The 25,174-nt window shown below is 41.1% G+C and overlaps 1 protein-coding gene across 1 annotated transcript in view; it reads left to right on the top strand.

The window, feature by feature from the left end:
• Positions 1-11,069: 11,069 nt before the first annotated feature.
• Positions 11,070-25,174, top strand: part of slc1a1 (solute carrier family 1 member 1) — a 33,822-nt gene continuing 19,717 nt past the window's right edge. Inside the window, exons 1-2 of the mRNA XM_028474289.1 lie at positions 11,070-11,319; positions 16,602-16,742. Coding sequence (XP_028330090.1) covers positions 11,187-11,319; positions 16,602-16,742 — 274 coding nt within the window. The 5' untranslated portion in view covers positions 11,070-11,186. The remainder of the gene's footprint in view (positions 11,320-16,601; positions 16,743-25,174) is intronic.

Below are 25,174 nucleotides of genomic sequence, written 5' to 3'. Positions count from 1 at the left end.
TGTTTAACCACTAGATGGTGTAAAACTTTTATTATTGAAGAAAATGTTCAACACCCATAAAAAAATAAGGAAATACAATTCCGCCAATGCTTATAGTAATAGAGTTTAATTTACATTTATTTAATACAATTATACAGTATTTCACATATCATTACATAGAAATAACACGGTCATACAATGTCATTTGCAATGTTATTGTAGGAAATTTACTTCCAATATATTTCATGCGGATTAGTGCCAGTACTCTAGGGCAGTGGTTCTCCACCCCATGACCCCCAAAACAAAGGTGCCAGAGAAGTGGTAGAAATGGTAGTAATGTTGCAAATATGCTTTAAAAGGATTAAAAATATGGCAAGAAAAAGTGATGCCATTATAGAAAGTTTGGTGGAGTTGCAGAAAAAGGGTGAAACAAAAAAATGGCAAAAATGAGCTCAAATTCTTAAAAAAGCATTTTTAGTTTCTCAAAGGCTCCCTTACAGTATCTCGCAACCCCAGATGGGGTCCCGACCCCAAGGTTGAGAACGCTGGCTCTAAGGCATAATGTTCAAACTCCAGGCGCGGGGGCTATATCTGGCATTTTGACTCCAATTCAGCACACAAAAGAAAGTTAAAACAACAAAGAAAACATTAATCATATTCTAAATCACAAAATAATTCAATTATAGATATATCAGTCCTTACAAATTCACAAATTCAATTAAATGCCACAATATTTGCATGGGCTCACAGTTTTCCCATGGTTTTATCCCATGATGACAGTCATCTTTAATCGCAAATTGTGAAAAGAGCTCTCTTTTTATTTTATATCCTACAATTTCTTACATACAGTCGCACAAAGTCCCTTTACATCAATCAAAAAATCTGTCACAAAATCAAGGAATTTAGAAGTTATAAACCTGCAGGATGATACCTGTCATTTATTGCTTGGATATTTTCACTGCCTTACATACTGTATATTACAAATGACATTAAAGTGGCATATAATATAGGCAGTTAGGGTTACAGGAATTGCGCAACATCACACAGGGATCGCCCAGGTTTGATGTGATCTGGCAACCCTCCTTAAAGGAGCATACGGCAGGATTTGTGAAAAAATAAACATTCATTTTAAGTCTTTCAATGCTAATGGGCGATGAAGCCTTCAAAACCAAAGAGAATGAGCACACACACATTTCTCCCTATTGTCTTGAACAGATTGTGTGATGCATTTTGTACTACATTTCCAAGGCCGAATTTCTCGCGCAGTTCAGCAGACGTTGATGTGTTTTCTCAACGGCTTGGAGAAGAAGAAGATGGCTTGGAGACTGAAAGAAGACAAGCACGATGGACCAAATTACTGTTTGATTCCACAGCAACCCAGTCCCACACCAAAATGTGTAATATTGTAAGCATTTTACGTATGAGGCTCTTAGAACGTAAGATGCTTACAGTTTCTTCTGCCCAGTCTTTTCAACGAGCTGACGTCAGGTCATGTGACTGCTGACTCCGCCACCTGCCTGCAATGAAAAACATGTATATTGTATATTTTACTGGCAAATTGCCTTATTTCAAGATATATTGTGCCTCTAGAATTGTTTTGATTACATTTTTAGTGACAAACCTACTTTTAAATATCATGCTATGGAATCAGTTTATGTAAACAATCTGTTGTTTTTTTGTTACGACAGACATTATTTTGTGGTTGCTATGACAAAAAAAAAACAACAAACCAAAAGCAGATTAATATCCATTCACGGACCGAGTGGATGTTGTAATTATTTTCTTGGTTTGTTTTTTCTTATTATCAATATTTACATTTTTATATTACTTTCCATTTGAATGTGTTCCTACACCTACACGTCATTTGCCCAGTGTTTTCTATGGGTACACATCAGGTCACGTGACCACCTGTCAGCCCTGTTTGTGAAAGGGCAAACATGGTGCTACAATATATTAAAAGAGCTTGTAGCTTTAGCTTAGTTTTGACAACATTTCTGGTGAGAAGTGTATTCTTAATTTACATAGTATCCATTTGGTTTATGTATAGGATCCATAGATTATTTGTTTCAACATACATTCATCATGCTTTATCCTGTTGCTTAGAACGTACCGGAAGTTGTCTTTTTTTTTTTTACTGGAAGTGATGTTGAATTACATGTTTATTATTTAAAACCCTGAATTACGTGAAACATCAGGTCCCGTCAGGCTACGGTCGGGTATCCGCAAATCACGGTATCAGCTGCGGTGCTAAGAGTTCATGCATGCTCACGTGCCAGCTTGGCTGATGACTGCAGGTACCCTAATGGCCATCGTGTCACAATGGAGTCTCATTTCTTGATCCTGCCCTATGCTCCTACCTCTTAAGCCCCAGCCATTTTTCTCCAAAAATCACATACCCATAACAAATAATGTTTTTCTTAGTTTCTGCATGACCAACATGGCAAATTTTTGTTCAGATTGAAGTAGGCTTGACAGATATGTTTCAAACATCAACTGGAAGCAGCCCCCCATTGGCTGTGAAGATAACAGCTATGGATCAAGACCCACCTTGTCACCAAATTATATCATTGTAAGAGCAACGGAGGGCCACCCTCCCGCTGTTTGTTTGTTGAGTGAAACTCAGCCTCTTATCCTGTTGCATGTGAGGAGGGGGCCGCAGCTGTGGCCAGAACTAAACCATCCTGTATCCAAACTGGTAATAAATATTTCAACATAATGAAATGGACTCTGGTTAGGATTTGAATACGTTTGGCAGGTGCCTTCTGGCTAATAGTATATAGGCAGGATAACTGAATTCCTGACAGACCCTTAGTTGTTACAGAAGATGTGAAATTTTGGAAATATATGATACTGAGTGACAATTAATCATGTTTTAAATACAGAAATCTGAAGTCTGCCCAAAAAAAACAAAACCTAGAGATTTACATCAAATTTAAAGCCAATTCCCATTATTGAAGGCTATAAAAGCAGAAATAATTGAACTGCTGCTGGAGATCCAGCAGCAAGTTTGGTGACAATGATGAACATTAAGCCAAAGATACACATTTTCCAGTAATACAGTATGTCAGTGAAATTGATTCCAATCATTGTTAGTCTTATACTTCACCACCAGATGTTGCAATTTGGCTTGAAATAAACACATATCCATTTTTATTCAGGTTTCTGTGGTGCCATGCATAATGCTATTTTTGGTTCCACTCTTTGAAGCCGTTATGCATGGGTTTTAGAGCAATGCTTGAGCTATGCTTTAACCAATCAGAATGTTTGACAGTGCATTGGAAAGCTCAGAGCCTGTAGAAATTTGTGATGTCAGCAATCAGAGCTGGATAAAGGAGGGACCTGCCATTTTACGAGCGCTGTGCAATCACTGGACGTTATTCTCAACTGTGAAACGGCTGGTTATCTGTAATAGCGGTGTTCATCTGACGACACGATTTTGATTTATTAAATCATGGAGTTTTATGCACATTGGAGCAACTTTTAATAAGAAACAACAAAAATAAGACATCATTTGTGATCATTGCTGACTTTTCCTGTTGTGTTTTTTCTGAGTTTGTAGCATTTTGGTACGTAACTTAACATGAATCCCTGTATGGATTCAACTTGGCATATAGTTTCACGTATTTTGTGAAGCAAAGGATTGAAAAAGTTTGCGGAGTTGTCAACTTTTCCCTTTTTTAACATAATGGACTGTGTGTTTGTGGTCTTTTGTTCTGACTTTGGGTTAGCTACAGTTTTAGCTGAGTTTCTTAGGATTACTGAGAGGTATTGAATAAGACTCGTGAGAGTCACGGAAGCTGGCGCTGCCCCCGCTGGCAGGTCCGTTGGGGCTGGAGAGGTTAAGTATTGCTCAAATGGTTTTCTCAACTCAGATTTAGATTCAGATTCAGAATACTTTATTTATCCTTGAGGGGTAATTCAGTTTCAATTTCATCTCGTTCAAGAAAAGAAACATGAAAAGACAATCACATATAACATAGGAGTACAGGAGCAGGAGTACTGTGGAACACCACAAGGGCGGCAAACAGGGGGTAAGCTACCAAACTACGCTCCTTTAGTTGGGGGGCACAGTGTGTGATTAGGCCAAAAAAAACAAACAAACTCTCATCACATAGAAGCAAAAAACACAGTAACGACTTAGGAGGACTTGTGGAGGAGGATTGCAGCCAGCCGCTAGGGGGCGGGCAAACAGCAAAACAGGCGCATTGCCTCGGGGGGCCAGATAAGGTGTTGAGTCAAGGACGTGAGTGTTGATAGAGGTGGGGCAGGCAGACGAAGCGTCATTCGACACAAACATCCTAGAGAATAGAGAGATAAACCAGCCTTGAGACGGCTGGCTGTCTGGGGGAACCAATGAAGATAATCTTTTTTCAGCCAGGCCAAGCACAATTTCTGTCAGCCTTGAGTTCTCTGGCTCTCAGCATGTCCAATATGGTGGCCATTAACTTCCAAGCTGGGCTGTCAACTTCTCCAAGTTAGAATCCATCCTACGTAGAAGCTCAAAAGTTGCTTCCGTTTGAGTTCCTTTATCGCATGAGTCTGAAGTTAAGAGCACTGCATCCATCAGTCATGACAGGCAGCCCTTCCCAAAATGGCTGACAACATTATCCGGACTTTGCGATAAATCAGAAAACTGCCAGCTCCTATCATACCTGTTATCATAATTCCAATTATGTAAACGTCTTCAACCTTTTTTGTTTTATTGAGGTATTGTCTCTTTTTAGCTTGCTTCTAAGGGAACCCTAGGAGCAGTCATTCAGAAACAGAATGATACAAATATGAGATGCTCAATTTTTGAGAATGAAACAGCCACCTCTGGACTCAGCAGAGATATTTTTGGAACAATCTCTACCACTGTCAGAAGTTCCTCCTCAAGCTGAGATCTGAGAAGGCTCAGCCTGGGCGCTCCACTGGCCAGCGGAGGGCCCCAGAGCCTCCAAAGAGTCTGCAGTCCTCATCGGCAGGCCTGTAACACAAGTCTTAGTTTCCAGACTAGCTCGTTAGCATCTCCTATCTCCCAGACTAGTTCCTTAGCATATGTCAGCTCCATAGTTCCATAGTGCCCTCTAGCTTCTATGCTATTTCCCTAGCGCCCTCTAGCTTAAAGGCAGGTTCCCGCTAGTTTCCAGGCCAGCTCCTTAGCTCCCGCTAATTTGCAGGCTAGCTGTTTAGCTTTCACTAGTTTACAGTCCAGCTTCTTAGCTCCTGTTACTTTCCAGGTTAGCCCATTAGCTACCGTTAGTTTCCAGGCCAGCTCCTTAGCTAATGCTACTTTTAAGACTAGCTCTCAGGCTCCCTCTAGTTTTCAGATTAGCATCCAGAGAAGTTAGGAGCAACTTTTTTTGTATTTGTCTGCACATGTTATTAAAGGTCAACATTACATGCAGTGCAATCTTTTTGTGACAGTTATGCATGTTTTATTATTGCAATAAAACAAATAAATTTATTTTATTGCTTAATTGTGACCACCCCCAGCCCTTTCTAAGGAAGTGTAGGCCGTCACCCTGGACCCACAAGACCAGCAGCAACCAATGGGAGCCAAGGAGGCCCAAGACACCCCGTCACCAGATGCCCCAGACACTCCAGGCCAAGATGCGGCACCCATCCGAGTCCAGAGCCAGCAGTGGCTAGACCCCAGGCCTAGAGGAAACCGGTCCAGAGGCAGCACCGGTGGCAGCCTGCCCCGGTAAGGCGGCAGTGCCCCAGCTCGCAGGACACTGGGGGGAGCAACTTAGGCCACTCCACCTGCACCTGGAAACACCAGCCGAGACGTCCAGAGAGCCCTAAACCACCTCCTACTCTTGCAGCCAGAAAATGTGAGCCTGGCGATTGTCAAAAGCAGGTCCCCTCACAGTCCTAGACAGCCCGCCATACCTGTATGCGGTGGATGCAGCACCAAGAGGGTGGAGCAGTGGATCGCAGGACCCGTGTCACTACATGGCAGCATGAGTGGTGGCGCCCACCCCCCAAGGCTCCACCATTCAGCCCCCCCAAGGGTTGAATCCGTATGTGTGGTGCAAGGAAAGATTCCCCGAGCAGATGGCAGATGGGCGCGCCCCCAGAAGCCACCCCCAAAACACCCCGGCACCTACATGGTTCCCACAGGGACTGGGGGGCCCAACAAGCAGACCAGCCCCACTCCACGCAAATCAGCCTGGTTGGAAAGCATCCTACACGCCGGTGTCCCACACCAGTCTGCCAAGCCAGAGCTCTCGTCAGACCCGTCTTTGTCGGCTCTGCTCGAGCCATCCTCGTACGTCCAGCCAGCTCTGCCAGAGCTTTGCCAAATTATATATGCTGTTTGTAAGGCACTGATATTATCCAAGCAATGATTGTCAGATATTCCTCCTTGCAGCAGCTACATCTATATAAAATCCTTGATTTTTGTGAAACTTTTGAGCAATAAGCCTTTTACTCTCTAGAACTGCGCCTGCGCGACATGGGGGTGTCATAAGTCGAGAGGGATATAAGCATCAACAAGCTCGTTCACTCTGTGGATATTTCCAACCTAACAGCATTTGTAATGTTATTCCAGAGAACTTTAGTGTTTTAATAGTGTTTATATTATTAATATTACACATATTCGGACTTGAGGAGGGACCAGGGACTTCCGCTGAAGCCACTTTTGGACCAATCCAAGCACTTTTAAAAATCGATGGAAGCAGCTCAGCAGCAGTATCGAAGCAAGGCAGTCCCCTTGCTTCCACACAGATTACACCTGGTGCACGAAAACACCGACTACCTGTGTCTCCAGCGGGCTTAATTCGGACTCTACCTGGGAATGATGCTCATATCCAAGCACTTTTGTAAATCCGATGAGAGAAGCAGTATCAAAGCGACAGACCTCTTCTGCTTCCACATTCCTTCTCTCAAGCTTTTAACTTGTGATTGTTATGTATTTTTTTCTGTATTTGTACATTGTCAATTGCCAAATACGTTGTAATTGTGCAAGTTATTATTTTTCTTCCGCAACTTGCTTTGTCCTGGAACTCCTCGGCTAATAATCAGTACTAATGACACGTATGTCATCTCACAGGGGTAATGTCAAGGATGTGCAGTCAATCTTTTTGGAGCCAAAATGTCAAGGTCAAAGTCAAGGTTGCCTCAAGTAAAACCAAAATTTTCCAAATCTGTACAAGTTTGATGCTTACATTTTTAAAAATCTCATCTCAAGTGGAATATTTTATTTAAATAGATTGAAGCTGTATGACCCACCAGTAAAAAGATCGGTAGGGGTCAAAGTTCATGACGTCAGTAAAAAACTTTTTTCCCTATAACTTGGCCACAAATTGAGATACAGTGCTCAGACTGGTACCATTGAACAACATTTCCTTTCAATGTGTGACCTTGACCTTTGCTTAAGGTCATATGTAGGGTCAAGGTCAGTCTTCTGTTTTTCCTGCATTATATAACTGGTCAACAAATCCACATAGAGTTTGTCATTTTGGCAATTTTAAATTGTCAACTACGTATTTGCCTTGTGAATACAGGTCTTGCCTAGTTACCTTTATTATTGTTAGTTTCTTTTTTTTTTAGTTGTGTAATTGTTTCAACAACTGTAAAGTGTCTTTGAGTTGTTCAAAAGCGCTTATGAATGAAATGTATCATTGTTATTGATGGAACAAGGGACATTTCCAAGTGTGAAAAGGACAGCATGAGTTCTAACTTTGAAAAGGTAAATTTACGAGGAACACCATTCACTAACCAGGTCCATGATTATTTTTTATTAAGCTATTGTTTTAATTAAATTTACAATTTTTTCAGGCATTCATGCGTGGGCAAATTATATCTTGTTTTAACTCTAAGGGAAGCAGAAAAGCTGAGTCTGAGGTGATTACTAAAGAAATATATAGAGTGGATATTTTATTCGCTTCAGCCCCTTCCCCGATCTTTATAAAGATTGTCTTCCCTAAAATGTGAGTATTGAATTGGGCAGGCCAATCTCTGTCAAGGAGGTACATGAAGCTATCATGTTGCTGCAGAATGGCAAAACGTTCACTGTTTAATTTTGTAAGTTATCTTCCACCCCCATAGCACCAGTCCTCCAGAGAATGTATAACGAGTCATTTTCTGAGGGTCGCCTGTCGGAGGCCTTCATTTCTCTTATTAGGAGTGACCCTCTTCTGTGCAGCAGTTACAGGTCAATTGCTCTTCTAAATGGGCCTAAAAATCTAGTCAAAGATCCTAGCCCAATGTTTACAGCAGGTCCTATCGAGCATAATCTCAATTGACGAAACAGGATTCATGCTGGGAAGACATTCATTCCATAATACAAGAAGGCTCTTCTTCCCAGAAGTTATTATTTCACTAGACACAGAAAAGGCCTTCGACAGGGTGAAATGGAGGTATCTTTATCTTGCAGATATTTGGTTTTAGTTTAGAGTTTATATCTTGGATTAGATTGCTTTATGCTAGCCCATTTGCTTCAGTACATACAAATGGACTCCAGTCAACCCCGGTTCCCCCTAATAGAGGAGCTAGGCAAGGCTGCCCTCTTTCGCCCCTCTTGTTTGTCCTAGCCATTGAACCTCTAGCTATCTGGCTACGTCAGGAGGATGGGTTTGAGGGCATCACTAGAGCGGTAAAAGTCCACAAACTGTCCTTATATGGCGATGACCTTCTTTTATACTTGTCCAATCCGGTTCTAGATATCTTTGACAAATTTTGATTTTATTCTGATTATAAGCTGAATATTAACAAAAGTGAAATTATTCCCATCAATACTGCAGCCAAAAATATACATCATACCTTTTTTCCTTTCAAATATGCACTGGCTGGATTTAGATATTTGGGGTTTTTTATTACTAATTCAATTGATCTACTTTTCTCAAAAAAATTATCTCCTCTCCTTGAAAGATGTAAAAATGATTTTGATAGATGGGCCAACCTTCCATTATCCTTAGTAGGTAGAGTTATTATGGTTAAGATATTCGTATCACCCAAGTTTTTATATCTTTTTTTTTTTTGCAAATCTCCGTTTTTGTTAAGATGTCTTTTTGGATCACTCGATATAGTAAGTTCTTTTCTATGGGGCAATACAACTCTGTGCATCAGGAGATCAGTACTACAGCTCCCCAAAACACTTGGCGGCCTGGCTCTGCCCAATTTCTTGCATTATTACTGGTCTTGTAATATTCATAAACTGGTATACTGGATTAATGATATACCTGATGAGAGCTGCCCATTTGGGTTAATATGGAACTTCTTCAAAAATATTGCTTTGCTCTTTGGTTTGCTCTCAACTCCCTTTAACTGCTTCCAACTTCACCTCCAACCCAGTGATCACAAACTCCATTAGAATTTGGATTCAAATGCGGAAAAGCCTAGGCCTCAATAGAGCCTCGAACCTATCCCCCCATTGCGAACAACCATCTTTTCCCACCCTCTTGTACGAATTTAACCTTTAAGTCTTGGTGTGACAAAAGGAAAGCTAAAATTAAAGACCTATATGATCAAGGACTCATGTGTTTTATGGAGCTTCAAAAAAAAGTTTCATTTACCTATTTCGTTTTTTTTTCAGATAAGGTATTTTATTTGTTACCTGAACCGAAAAATTCCCCAGTCGCCCCCCTGAAACCATTGGAGACTCATTACTGGCTCTTGACCCTGAAAAGAAAAGTCTGATTTCCAACATTTGCAGTCTAATCAGCTCTTTAAACAATAAACAGGCCAATAAGTGAAACTGCATTGATCAGCAGATTGGTCACTGTTTAAAAAGCAGGAAAAACCTGATGTGTAGCATTAGCTTTAGTAGCTAACTCTGCATTTCTGCCTTGGAGACTGATACCACGTTTCCACAAAAAATCTTTGAAGGAATTAGCGCTCTAAGGTAAAAAGAATCTAAATATCTGTCAGACTCGTTTTCAGCCAAGGCAAGTTTATCCCTCTTGACCATTTAACTCACACGCGAGAACTGAACAAGAGCGAGATTTCCGAGTGTGTGAAAAGGCTTATTTAGAGGAATTTTGTACATGTTTGCTAAAATAACTCTAAATTGTTCTAAAATCCTTCAATTTCTTGCAATTTGTGATTAAAAAAGAACGCAGTTATGTGATATGAGCATGGGAAAACTGTGAGCCCTGCAACTATTGTGGAGTTTAAATTGCTATAGCTTAATTAGTTGGTAATTTATACAGTGATGAATATTTTCTTTATTAGTTTTTTTATTCCTCTTGCATGCCAAATTGGATGCTCTACAGCAGTGTTTCTCAAATGGGGGTACGTGTACCCCTAGAGGTACGTGATGACACTACAGGGGCCACATGAGAGAGAGAGAGAGAGAGAGAGAGAGAGGAAAATTAACAAAGACAGCATGACCAAGAAGACTTAGTCATCAATATCCCCCGCCTGGAACAAGGGTAGTAACTCTGGAAAAAATGATTGCGCTCTTCTCATTTTCGAACTCCATCAAGGTATTGATACCCTGAAGCCACACACTGAATTTGTTTATTCTATCTTAAACAGTTTTTGAGAAAACCTGTCCCCTTTAATTCGGACAGACGGACGAATGGATGGAGCTCAAACCTAGATCCCCCTTCCACACTTTTTGTGGAAGGGGGTTAAAAAATGGGGTTGAACAAAGAAAGCATTTAAAATTTGGGGTTTTATAATGTTTAGTTTTAGTTAAAAATGATAATAATCATAATGATGATGATGATGATAATGATGATGATGAAAATTATCTTGATTAGAACATGAGCTAAAAATTCAAGGGTCCATCTTGGTCCCGCACTAGGAGGGAGATGACCGGAAAAGATAAAAAGTATAGAAAATAAATCAGGACGCACTATTATTCTACTTATTTACAAAATGAGATTCTTTAAAATGTGTGTTATCATCACTCATTTATTCAATCATTATCCTCTTTAGTTTTGGGGGTTTTTATTCATAAAATTCTGAGTAAAATATTGTAGTAGGGACAAAGAGAATGGGGGTACTTGGGCCAAAATAGTTTGAGAGCCACAGGACCGGATTTGGCCCCCGGGCCTTGAGTTTGACACATGTTGGCCAATATGTATAAAATGGAAATATTCTTTAAAGAGCCTTGTGTGTCAACTGTTTCGATCAAAATGAGATCTAACCCTTGAGCATGAACACGGACAGCAGCACAGACACTGGCTCCACTAACAAACATAAACACGCGGCGCGCGCGCGCGCTGTGCTGACACGGAGCCTGCGCGAGCCTCCGACACATTGGTGTGTGTCCTATGCGCCTCCACGGAGGAACACAGCCTCTCTTCTCATTAGGAACCATGATGTGCGAGCGACGCGGCGTGGGCTTCAAAGGGCTGCTGAGGAGGAATGGGCTTCTCATCGCCACCGTGTTATCAGTGGTGCTCGGTATGTGTCGCGTCATGAATCCGCGTGCATGCTTTGAATATCCAACGTCATTTCTCACATTAATGTCGTTTTTCTGTTCCCTTCACCTCATTCCAATTAGCACAACACATATTTCAGCAATATCACCTTTCGTTTCCATTGTGTTTCATCAGTGTTGAAAGCGTTTGAGCTCTTTTGTATTTATTGCTATAGATAAAAACAGAGACAGAACGCGTTAAACGCTCCTATTGGACTGAACAGAGGACGTGCTGAGTGTGTGTCCGTGTGCGAAGGTGTCAGTCAGACGTGATCTGTGTGAGGACCCTTTGTTTGGTGGCCTTCAACTCATATGGGCAGCATTCCACTCATCACTATTTAAACATGTTGATCATTTCGACAAATCCTGTGTAATTCTGCTCTGGGACATTTGACTGTCTATGCAGTTGTCAGCTTGGTGCATTGTGAAAAGATCAAACAAGCAGTGGGACCAACTGTGAAGGTGTATAAGCCCGTTCTATCTTTATCTATAGTTAATAATCAATTTCATGAGTCGAACAAATGATCATAAACATTTTCTTCACACATTTCAATGAAACCATGGGTGGTGGTGGTAGATGATGCTTCTCCCTTTAATACCACTAATGGTCAAATGTTGACATAAACACAAAGATCCACACCATGAAGTCAACTGACTCACGTAAAATAAATAGCCCATAATATGCCTTGTGACAAATATTAAGTAGTCAAATTGATAGCGGGATTTTTTTTAAACTAAAACACAGATATCATGTACATAATTTAAAAGTTATACATTTTACAAACACCAAGGATGATTTGATCAGTTTCTTGACAGATAATGTCAGTGTGTGTTTTATTAATAAGGGCAGGTGCCAGATTTCTTTTTTGGAAATTTTTTTTGAATTTATTTTCCTTATCAAGATTTCACAAGGCTGTAAATTCCTAATGTTTGATCGAAATATCATTTTACGGATACTCACCTAATTTGCATAATGTGATATCACAGGGCAGCGACTAAGTTGGATCAAACAACTTTTAGCGTCACCAAAATGTAAATGGTTTTTTGGTGTGTATTTACACTACTTGGACTACTCCTTCATTAACGTCTTCCAAGTCCTGGATTCAGAAACTCAATTTACTGCTTCTCGTGGACTTCGACTTTTATTTGTGGGCACAGAGGTGCCATTAGGAAATATACCCCAATGGTTAGAAAGTGTAAACATATTATGTACTTACTAGTTACAAGTTTAATAGTTCATTTTATTTCTAAAAGTTATAGAGCTTTTCCTATTTCCACTTTATTCTGCTCTCTTCATACTCTCTGCTCCTAATGGAACGAGTCCCATAGTTTGGGTTTTAAACCATTCAATTTTTTTATTACAAAAATATAAACAATGAACTTCTTATTAAAAACTAAAGTGTTTGCAATTGAGTAATGGAAAGCAGAAACATGATTAGTCATTATAATGTTTTTGAACATGCTGTGACTGTTAGTGGCAAGAACACGGGTTTGTTATAGAAACAGAGGCAGTGGCATTTTCCTATTAGAACCAGGCAATGTATGGTTGGAGACACAGGGCATGTGTTCAAATAGGAACCGAGAAAAAAGTCTGAGCAGCCAAAAAGTGCGTCTGAGGACTGGAGGCAAGCTGCCTGTTTTACCAACAAGACCTAACAGTAGAATGGTCAATATAAATAAGGGGGGCGATGTTTGACCTGTTGAACCCATGAGTTCTTATGAACATTAAGTAAAGGCCATCGTGTGGCTCTGTACATTAGCCCATGGATTTACATTTAACCAGTTGTTGTTCATTTTTTTTCATCCTCTATTTGTTTAATTGTTTAGTGGTGCACCATTTAATGCTGCATGCATATAAAGCCCATGGTCATGAGCTCAGTGGTTCTTTTTCAAAGGAGTTTTTGCTTCTGTCGGTCATGCTGTATTTCCTTTGATATTTTGTTGGTATTCTGTTAAAGGTCCAGTATTATGCTATTTTTCACACATCTTCATTTGTTCTAAGAACCCCAATAACATAGTATTTGGGGTTTATTTTCCCAAACTCGCCTGTTTTCCAGAGTTTTAGCCTCTGAAAAGTCACTTACGATGGTTTTAAAAATGGGCTGTTTTGGAGCCTTCACGAATATGCATGAGTGGGCGTGTCATGCCTCGCTCTAGGAGAGGGCTTGGCTTGCAGTAATATACTGCGTCTATGTTTGGTGTGTGTGATTCCAACAGCTTTATTACCAGAGTGGTGGTCTTTTGCTAGCCACACACTGCACATCATACTAAAACACATGGCTATTTAAGTAGCTATTGTGATTGTGAGTCCGACAAATGCTGATTCAGGGTGTGACTATCACATCAGCAGCGGAGTCAGTCAACTGTTTCAGCTGTTTCAAACACTCAACAGAGCTGCTAGGTTGCTTTCTTCTCCTCCTGACCTCTAACCACAGTAATAGTCCATTTAAGGTGATAATCATTGGTTTTGTCCAAAAGCTGCGTCGCATTGGGTCATAAACACGTCAGATCATGTCCAAGGCAATACGAGGCAGTATACCGGCTACTAAAAATGGAACACTGCGCTTTGAATTATCTATATACTGTATTATCTATATACTGGATTATCTATATAGTAAACGTAAATGTATTATCTGTAAACAAAGGGATGAGCGGTTAAGGGAGCGGCTTGTAATCGTTGGCTCACTGGTTTGAATCTCCATGAGCCATCACTGTGGGATGTTGATCAGTCCCTTATATTAACCTTACCTCCTCCCTGGGTGCTACACCGTGGCTCCCCACTGCTCCTCAGGGAGGGGATAAATACAGAGAACACATTTTGTGTATGTAGCTTTACATATATGACAAAGTATAATGTATATTCTATTTTAAACCGCAGTGTTTGTTTTTCCTGTGAGGTGATTTGAGAGGGAGGAACTCACAGGAGGAGGAGTTTTTACCTTATGATGTCATAAGGGGGCAAAAATCCAACTCGCCAGTTTGGAGCTGACTTTTTACAAAATGTGGAATAACAAGGGTGGGAGGAAACAGAACTTTTTCAACTTTGTCCCTCTGAATGAGGCTAAAGGAATGTATATCACTGTAGCAAAACCATTATAAAGTGATTTTTTCATTATACTGCACCTTTAAAGCTGCTGGCGACAATACATGTTTTTTTAAACTGGCTTGTGTGCCCCAAAATCATTGCTACACTTTTCTGTTGCTTTCACAGATTGAAAGTCAAGACAAAACCAGCAGATGTTTATGTTGTGGCATAAACCTGGTTTTTGGCTGAAAGAAGAACTAAGCATTCCCCCTAAAGGTCCCTTTTGGCTATGTCACTGTCATAAAAACTCCACACTCCCCGCCGCCTGCCCCACCCCACAGCTACATGCGCACCTTTGCTCTCCCAAGACGATAGCAACCGATCACTGAAGAATCTTAATACAACAGTGACACTAAGGGTGCTTTCACACATATAGTCCCATGTGACCATGTGAACAGTATGAGGAAGAGAGACATAAAATACATGAATGATGTGGGAGTAAAACGGAAGGGAGTGTGGAAATGATTGAGATGTGTTTGTTTGTGTGCTGACAAAGCAGCTCTGAAGATGTATGGATGTATGGATAGATGGATCGATAGATGGATGGATATTTGTGTGTGTGCTGCGTGATGGAGCGCTGGTTTGCAAGTGTGTGTTCATGCCTGTTGCGCAATCACACACACTGTATGATTGCTCTGTGTCACTGCTGAGCTGTCACTGCATGGAGTTGCTCCGTTCCTCGGACAAAGGTCTTCTCTGCCATGATATAAGTTTGAGAAAAGAGAATTTGTAGACAACCTTGTGCAGTCACGGGCTGGTCATAATCTAGCATTAGTTTGTATTGGACTGTCGTAAAGCAGTACGTCTTGCCACCGGGTCGGAGGCAGGGAAAGTTGCAAATGCTGTTTTCTGGACAGAGACAGCAGGGGGGATGAAAGACCCCCCAATCACCCCATAAGCACTTGTATTACCCACACAGGGACTATGAGAGGGATTTATTAAGGTGGAAAAGTTACTTAGTTCTGCTTTAAGCCTGGGATTGTGTGTCAGGAACCACGCCGTGGGCACGGCAGAGATGTGACGCAGAGGTTGGCCTACTGTAATTCTGTGTCGAGGGAACACATTGCTATGCACTATTGGCCACCATGCCGTTAGAGGGTTGTGGCTGTGTGTGGTTTCAGAGAAGCATTTAAAATCCCTTGTTCATCTTCCGGTCACACTAAACAATGTTTTATGTTTTTTAAGCATCTTAAAATGCTTTTTATTTCAGGATTATTACTGACCTACCTAACCATGTATTGTTGGACAAAAACATGAAAACAACGGTTTCATGGCGATGTTGACTGGAAAATGCAATGACTGAGGTTTGGAGCGGACCAATCACAGCCCTTACATTTTGCGTCGCCTCGACGCCTGGTCAGGATTTTTGGGAGGCGCACGTCAGGTTATGGCGTGGGGGTCTACGTCGACATAGACTGCTGTGTGCGGCTACAGCATCGACCTGACGCAGAACTATATATTAGGCTTTACACGGAAAAATTTGGATGCGGCCAAAGTCAAATGTCTGGTGGAGTAAGTGACATAAGCAAAACAAAAATGGTGTTAAGCCAATCACTGTCCTCCTTGTTGGTTGAAGAAACACAAGAAATCACAGTAAGAATTAGGTAAAAACACTTCTATGCATTCGTCAACGGGACACCACATTCCACAATGCAATGTGCACAAACTTTTTCTGAAATTCAAGTCACATGACCGTTTGTCAAAAAATGTAATGATGGTGTGGAAAAAAACCAACTTTCAAGCAGCAATTTCAATTTTCAACATTTGTTTGTGAGTAAATGATCTTTGTTTTATTGATCAATGAGGCCTACACTGTGTCTTTATGTGATGAAAATAATAATTGTCTCCAGCAGCTTTAAGTGTATTGTTTGTTTTGTCTCTGTCTCTTTCAACACTTCCTGTCTTGTCAGTATGTGTGTGCTGAGAGCCTGACTAGTCTCGGGTCATCCCTGTTATCACTCAGGCGTGCCTCATCTCCTGGTTGCATTCCCTGTACAATTCTCTCCCATAGGTTGTAGGTGCAATCTTTCATCTTTTCATCTGATGCCGTTACTGAAATGTTCCTTCCAATGATAACCACTGTGACAATCATGTGGTATCATTAATGTTTTTTTTCTGTGTTTCTGTGCATCTTTTCATTTTAAAACTAATTCACAACATCTTCTCCTCCTGAACATTTAGGGATCAGTGTTGGGGTTCTGGTCAGAGAGTATGCAACCCTCTCTAATCTTGACAAGAAGTACTTTGGATTTCCAGGAGAGATCCTAATGCGAATGCTGAAGTTGGTGATTCTTCCTCTGATTGTCTCCAGTATGATAACAGGTACTTGGATCTGTAAATTTACATAGTTATTTTTAGTGTTAGAGAAAAAAAAGTTGAAAAAAAAAACACTGGAAAGAATGTGTTCCTTGTAGGAACGGTGGAAGTGAGGACAAATGCTTCGTTTTACAGATTTTTTATCTCAGCGCTGTAATTTAATTTACTCCTTAGACAAAACTTACAGATGCATCTCATTGAATTAGAATATAGAAGAAACCTTGATTTGTTTCAGTGATTTATTTCCGAAAAGCAAAACTTGACATCTATTTACTAGTAGTCCAAATTTGAGTACTCGTAGAGTTTAACTGTGGTTGATATCACTGATATCTTTATGCTCTAACAGCTCATCTACATTATTGGATCTAGTGTCTCCCATCTTCCTTTTGACAATACCCCATAGATTGTCTATTGCATTTAGGTCAGGTCAGTTTGACAGTGATACATAGTCATTAAAGCAGGCACTGGTGCTTTAAGCTGTGTGGGCAGCTTTTGAAAAAAGAAATCACTATCTATTAAGTGCTCTCAAATGTCCTGGAAGGTGTTGCATTGACTTTGGACTTCATAAAACAAAGTTGACATGGCTGCCAAAAGCATCCCTGACTGTTTAAACTATACAATATGCTTAGATTGTGTTCCTCTATTCTCTGTTCTCAAAGAACATCAGCATACTTCTTATAGTACACCACCGGAAGCCATCTATACCAGGCGACTTCCCAGCTTTCATACCTTTAATTGCAGTTCTAACTTCAGCTTCCGTTATGAGAGAATCCAAACTATCCTCCTGTGGAGAAAGTTGTGGTAGCTCTTCCTTCCGAAAGAAAGAATTCATCACTGGCTGAACTGTGGACGTATACAAATCTTCATAAAATGTTTTGAAAACTTCATTCACTTTTTTTGTCTATTATGTTTCTTAATTGCTGTAATAGTGTTATTTGAATCCAGGTGTTTTAATTGTCTTCCTAATAATAGTCCAGTTTCTTCACTATTTTCATAAAAAATAGTTTTGAGCCTAAATAGTGAATAGTCAGCCTTTTTATTTTATATTTTATGTAGTTCAAATTTTATTTTACAAATTTTCCTGAAATTTTCCTCATTTGATTGTTTGTTTAGTTGTTTCTCCAAAAAAGTATTTCTTTTTCACATAGTTGTACTTTTTCCTTATTTTCCTTTTACTTCCACGAACTGTGAGCTATACATTTCTCTCTGATGAACGCTTTGAGTGCATCCCAAACAATAGCTAATCTTTCTGTTGATCCTCTATTAATGTCTAACATGTATATGTAATTCAACCAGTGTGTGGTCTGTTATTGCTATAACCCCTATATTACAGTCAACTACTGTGTCAACAAGTGAACAAGCAACCAAAAACCTAATCTATTCAAGAACAGGAGCTATGAGAGTGAGAATAATACGTGTATTCTTGTTCTTTGGGATGTATGAGTCTCCAAATATCTGTCAAACCCAGCTCCTCCCTTAGCGCGTCTATAGCCGCTGTGTCTCTGGGGGAAATGTCTGTTCTGAATTTACTGCTATCTAAATGATTTATTTTTATTAAGTTTTATTAATAATAACGTTAATAATACATGAATTTTATATAGTGCTTTTTTTGGGAACTCAAAGTTGCTTTACAGAATTAAAATCTCCACCTAAAATAATTTGACAGTCTCTTTATCCCCCAATATATTATTGACCTCATTAAAAAATGCTGCGTTTTCCCCGTTTGGTGCATATATGTTATAAATTACTACTTTACCTCCATTAATGAGTGCTTCCACCACTAAGATCTTTCCATGAGAATCTCTAAATTAATTCAATACAGCAAAATTCATCTTTTTGTTGACAAGGATAACAACCCCATACCTCTTGCTTGATACTGAATTATGAAAGACATGACCGACCCAATCAGGTTTCATTTTTAATGCTTCATCTTGGTCCTTGAAATGTGTTTCTTGAACATATGCAATATCTGTGTTTTTAGATTTAAGATGAGTATTTTTTGTGTTTAATCGGTGTGCTACAGCCATTAATATTTCATGTCACTATATTGGTATGTCTGCTACTCATTACCTCCAAAGAGTGTATAACTTAGCCTCCTTTTACCCTTATTCATGACGTTGTCTCTCATTACTGCCACACATATGAATGCCTTTCTCCTGCCATCATAAAAAAGAAAAAAAAAAAAACACCTCCAAAAAAAAAACCCCAGAACACGGACATGTAGAAAACTAAAAAAAAAATTAACTCAAGAACCACTGCCTTTAAAAAGAACATAACAGTGTAATAAGGCTTAAGCTTAAAGTGATCAAGTCATCCATGTCGGTCATATATAGACGGCTCCTTCTGCTTCTCTCACCGTCCGGTTACAGCAGCGTCCCAGAGTTCCCGCCTTCGCTGTGCCTTTGAAATAAAGTTGCACTCTCCTTCATATTTATGTTACAGTCAGTCGGTGTCTGTGCTGTGAATGTTGTCCTGAAAAAAGACCTCAGCCTTCTTTGGGTCGGTAAAGCTCAGTCTCTTCCACTTCCATGTGAACCTCAGGACTGCCGGATGTTTTTACCTGAATATCCCACAGAGCTTCCATTACTGAGGAGAACGTCTCCATAAGTCAAAGCGTTCCTTGGTCATATCCTCATGGATAGAAAGAGTACAGTCCTCCCACTGCATTCCTCTCTCTTTTTTTGCAGCATTCAAAACTTTCTGCTGGGTCGTGTAGCGTAGAAACTTCACCAGTATCGCCCGCGGTGGACAATTGTCGTCCGGCCGTGGCCCTCTGCTTTTATGGCTCCGCTCGATCTCATACTCTCATACCCTGTAGTCCCAATCCTTCGTTCAGTATCTTCTTTATGTAGTCATTCATTGTATTCCCCATTTCTTGCCCTTCTTTCATTTGATGTTTTTACGTCTCGATCTGTTTTCCTGGGCATCAACACGGCTCCATATTTGCTCCACTTTTTGCTTCAGCACTTTGTGCTCATTAACCATGCTAGCGTTGCTATCTTCCACATCGATATGCAACTTTCTGCCTCTTCAAGCCGAGTTTGGAGAGCACTCACTGCGGTTTTAAAGTTAGGGTAGGGGACTTTCTCCAGATACAATTTTTAAGTTAAAAAAACTAACCAATCATGTCTACCTGTCTCCTTGCTCGTTCTCAACACCTCGCGTGCACGAGCTCACACTCAAAGCACGTCACCGGTGATGGACTTAAAACAAAGTTTTTAGTCATGTTTTATAAAATATATAATGAGAAAGTTTAGTGTTTACTTACTGCTGAATGAGACATGAGCTGACAAAGTTCCTACACAAGACAAACAATGAGCTTAGACGCGCAGCAGCAGCTCTGCTCGTGCACGTGAGTGAAGGACGGAGCACAGAGGAGAGGGGGGAGGAGGATGAAGTCGCTTTCGAAAATCCCCTACCCTACCTCTAAGTTTGGTTGTGTCCAATTTAAACGTTGAAACGTCATTCGCCACCTGGTTCAGTGTCGCGCTCATCTTGGTGATATCCGCAAGGCTGTCTCCATGTTACTGCTGAGGTTAGCTTCACCGCTAGTGGGGCTAGCGGGATAGCTGAAGTCTTAAAGCGAGTTTGCACGCTCCATTTTCTTTGGTTCATTGTGCAAGCTGTGTGCAGGAATACCTAAGACAATAATTGAGCTTTTATGCAGAGTTTATAATTTAATCCGTATTATTTGTAGGCGGAGAACAGGAGTGTATCCCAGGTCCTCCTCACGTGACTCCCTTTATTTTTTAAATAACCGTAATCAATAACCATAAAATGTAATTTATACCATTATTAGGCTAAGTTAGTAATGAAAATTTTATTCAAACCTCAGCTCGAGTTCATTCCTGAACACCAACGCTGCTCACTGCCTCCGTTATTCCCTTCTACAAAACATTAAATTAGAGTTTTCACACGTCCAAAAAACACATCTTTGTTTTGCTCCACCTCAGCTGTGAGGAAGCTGATTTTCATCTTGGAAAAATTTCTTCTTATCTCTTGCCACTGTTTGTTTGACCTTAGTGGACGTGGCATCCAAACCAAGAATATTTAAGGGCGTAACATGTTTACGACGATCGAATTCCACCGCCAATGAGTCTACAACATTGGACTTTTTCCCAGCATTTTATATATCTGAGACACTGAATTTTGGGTTTTCATTTCTAGATTGATCTTGGTTGATGTAGAAATCTTCTTTTAAATCAATATTTATTAAGATTGTAAAGAATAACTGCCAGAAATACATCACCCTATGAAGAATGTGTTTGTTATATCAGGTCTCCCTTTTTTAATCGAATCACTGAAAGAAATAAACTTTTCAGCGATATTCTAATACAAGATGTAATTCCAGCAAGTTCATTTTGTCTTCTTTTTTTAAATATATGTTAAGATTTTGTTCGATCGTACTTCCTTGGCTTACTTTTTATTTAGACTTTACTAAACAGTCAGACAAACTTTTAAAAACAATCAAGTACTGTGAAACTGGAAACCATAAAAAATAGGACAGAAGACTTTGCACCAAAAATAAATCATTGACAAGGTTGTGCAAATACAAAATTTACTGCACTAAGAAAGAAATTAAGCTTTCTAACATTTTATATACTTGGCCCAGGTACAACAATCCTCTTTTGAACATAAACAAAAGGAGGAAGGTTGAGGTGAGAGTATAGACTCTGAACCTGGGTGTGATGAATTCTCATTTAGGAGAGCTGGCTGACATGATGAGAGAAAGAAGGTTAGGTTAGGAACATTAGATCTGGCTACAAGCAGACAGCAGGAGAAACTAACGGACAAACTTGTTGGGTGTCTTAAGAGGGTTTCAGATATACACATACAGTAGATAATGTAGTGAATATGATCTCCCTGGGGCCTACCTTCACCGGGGATGTTGCTGGTGCGGTGGGCCTGTTCAGGCTCCCTCCAGGGCTCACATGGATGGACCGAGCTCATGGGCTGATGTGTGGCATGTGTGGCGTCAGAGGGGGTTGGGGGGCGCTATGGGGCCTCGCTCGTACCGGGGCCTCCACTATGGTCGCACTGGGTGGGCGTGTGGGTGTGCGGTCTATGCCTTCTGATCCGCGTCACGTGGGCACAGTGCCAGCGCTGGAGTGTCACGGGGGTGGGTTTTTGGGTTGGACCTCTTGGGGCGCGCTCTCCTGCCATCTCCTGCCGCGCCTGAGGCCTGCTTTCCTCTGGACTGTGCTGGTGTCAGATGGATGTCTCCTATTAGGGCGTGGGTGATTGGCGGTGGCCTCCGTGGGGGTTGGTTTGGCTGGCTCAGCGGCGCCCAGCCCCTTTAATAAAGTTTTTCTTACCATTCCTTAGGGAGGGCTGGTGATGGTCACAATTATGCAATAAAATGAATTAATTTATTGCATGAACAAAACATGCATTATTGTTGTTGTTGTTGCACTACATGTAGTGGTGACCTTTGACAGCATGTGCAGACAAGGTTAAAAAAAGAAACAAAACAAAGATAAAATAATAATAATAATCTTCACAAACAAGGGAGAGGTCCAGATTTCTAGCAACTACAGAGGAATCAGGTTCATCAGTCATAGCAGGAGGCTGTCAGAGAAGAGGTGATGTTTAGTTAGCAGCTGTTTGACTTCATGCCAGGGAAGAGTACGACAGATGCCATTTTTGCATTGAGAATGCTGATCACGTACAGAGAAGGTTAGAAGAAGCTTCACTGTGTCTTTGTGGATCTTGGAGTCAGAGCTTATGATAGGCGAAGAGAGAGGTTCTGTGGTACTGCATGAGGAAGTCAGAGTGGTACATGTATGATGTAAGTCAGTCAGCGGTGAGGTGTGGTTTATGTTTACACCAAAGGTCGCCTCTCCTCTAAGCCCCTTCTCTGAAGCTTTGAAATGAGTAATAGGGAGGTTAAAATAACAAAGAGTTACAGGCAGAGTCGACTGCTATGAGACAACTGTCAGTAGTAATTTCTGACGAAAGGGTCTCAACTAAGGTGAAGGTCTTCAGGGCACTAATAGGGAATGTGAGCTGGGTTTAGCCATCGTGAGACAAGTTAGTTTTACCTTATTGATGATATGTTGTTTCAAAAGTATTTGCAAGGATTACTATTGCAACAACACATCATCAGTAGGGTAAAACTAACCTGTCTCACGACGGTCTGAACCCGGCCAGCTCACATTCCCTATCAGTAGTGGGTGAACAATCCACCTGTGTTGTATGGAGATAGTGGTACTGAGCAGAAGAAGACAAGTGGCGGAACTGGAGGAAGCGCTTCCAATGTTGAGTTTTTCATTGGCAGTAAGCAGAATAGACAGGATTAGTAGTAAGAGCATCAGAGTGACTGCTGGAGTTTAACAGTTTGGTAAGGCCAGGGGTGGAAAGAGTACAGAATAAATCTACTTAAGTGAAAGTACTTTGTAAGTAAAAGTTACTTTGATTACATTTTACTTAAAGTAAAAGTAAAATTACTGGTGTAAAAATCTACTCGAGTAAAAGTAAAAAGTAGTTCACTTAAAATGTACCCAGAGCAAATGTTACTTAGTTACTGTTTTAATAATTGTAATTAAAATCACATGATCATTACGCAAAACTGCTGATCAATTGGCTGCAACACCTGTGGCTGTTATAAAAAGAGAAGCGTACACAATGCGTAAAGACGCACAGTGGCTTATCTGGCACTGCTGGAGGACGAGGCGCACGGGAGACCAGAGTTTGCGCCAGGCAGTAATAAATGGGGGGGCACTTCGGGGGGCACAAAAATGCTCCACTCTGAGTCGAACACAACCTATATGCTATATCAACACAGCCACAAAAACAAAGTTAGCTCGCTAACATATCTCTGATGAAGTGGTTGCTACAGACACGGGCATCAGCAGACTCTGCTCCTCCCGACTGTAGACATAGGTTTAAAATCCACTTTTTATGGCGTTGTTCTGTGAGTTTTTTACATTTCTCACCTTTGTGAACGACAATCTTTGCTACTCAATAAAATCTATTTTCCTTTTCTAGGTTAGAACAATTGGAGCAGCCGCAAACTCCACAAAACATGGGCATTTTGATGATTTCAGACGGCAGATTCTCAAGTTTCCTGATCTCCATCAGAATTTAGCACTCTCGCTTTGTCGCGATGCAGCAATCTGAGTGACGTCATGTGAATCAACAGAGCAGGCCATAGACAGATACACACTAATCCTAACAACAGCTCTAGAGTACATTCATTAGCTCAAATGTAGCAAGCTCCCGTCCGCGTGCGGGATTTATTTTACTCTGTAACGGAATCTATTTCAAATGTAGTGTAGTACTGTTACTTGAAACAAAATTTACAGTAAGGAGAGTAAATGTAATTGTGTATAAATCAGGAGGACGGCGACTGTGTGCCTCATGAAAACAGCTTTGTTTTTCTTTTGCATTATGCAGAATGCCTCGGGAGCCCGGGCTCCCATTTACCAGCAGCAGTAACACTTTATGACAGTCATACGTTGCTGTGGCACATAACATTTACCTCCCCTTTTTAAAATGTCCGAACAATGGTCATAAGCTAAGACCCCCCCCCCGCCCCACAAGTGCACGAAAACTACATCAAGGCCAAACGGGCAACCTGGCTAGATAAACCGGGTAGACTGCCGGTTTACCCATATAGCCCTGCGGGTTATTCTGCCACATCACAGGCTATACGCTACACTAGTGCATAAAAAGTCAGTAAGATAGTCATTGAGGGACAAGGGCCTCTGATGGGCCCAGACCAGATGGGATCCAGTCTGCAGGGGTTCAGCCCGCACATCTGGTCTAGCCAGGGTCCCTGCCCATGTGTCTGGAGGGTCCCAGACCCCATCGTGCAGCGTGGATCAGCCGCGGGTTGCTGGGCTGGCACAGAAGGTTGCTTCACTCGCCGGAGATGGCTGACATGCCAGCGTGAACCATCAATCACACAGAAGGCGGCTGGCCCCAGTTGTGCTGTGATCTGTGTTGGTGCAGACCAGAAAGAAAGCAGCTTGTGAGATCGAGTCAGATACAGTAAGTGCAGGCGGTTTCACGCGGTGTTTCCTGTCAAACTACCACTTCATGCTACGTTGTTGCTGTGCCACTCTGTCGCCTGGGGAGGGCGTCGCTGCTGGAGTGTCTCTTGCTGGAGGGTGTAGCCGGTCCAAGGGAAGTTGTAGAACGCAACACAATCAAAAAAACATGCACTTTCCTTTACTTGAAGCAGTGTGCTGGATCAAAAAAGGTCCAAAGTAGCTATGAAGAAACGAAGGTCCGCACCACTGCATAGTTTGCTCCCAAATTCAGTTTTTAATAAAACACCAAAAGACGTGAAGTTTCGGGCTGACCGCCCTTCATCAGACAAGTTGTAGAACGCACCCTAGCATCAGTAGGGCTGGAGAGCTGCCAGTGGTAGTATGGGATGTTGCTCTGTAGTGCAGTAGGGTGTGCTGCAGTGATGTTGAGAATGACAGACTGTC

The sequence above is a fragment of the Gouania willdenowi genome, chromosome 18 (genome assembly GCF_900634775.1).
Source record: "Gouania willdenowi chromosome 18, fGouWil2.1, whole genome shotgun sequence".
NCBI classification, from domain to species: domain Eukaryota; kingdom Metazoa; phylum Chordata; class Actinopteri; order Blenniiformes; family Gobiesocidae; genus Gouania; species Gouania willdenowi.
Note: the sequence above shows the minus strand (reverse complement) of the source record. Positions and strands in the feature narration are given on the sequence as shown.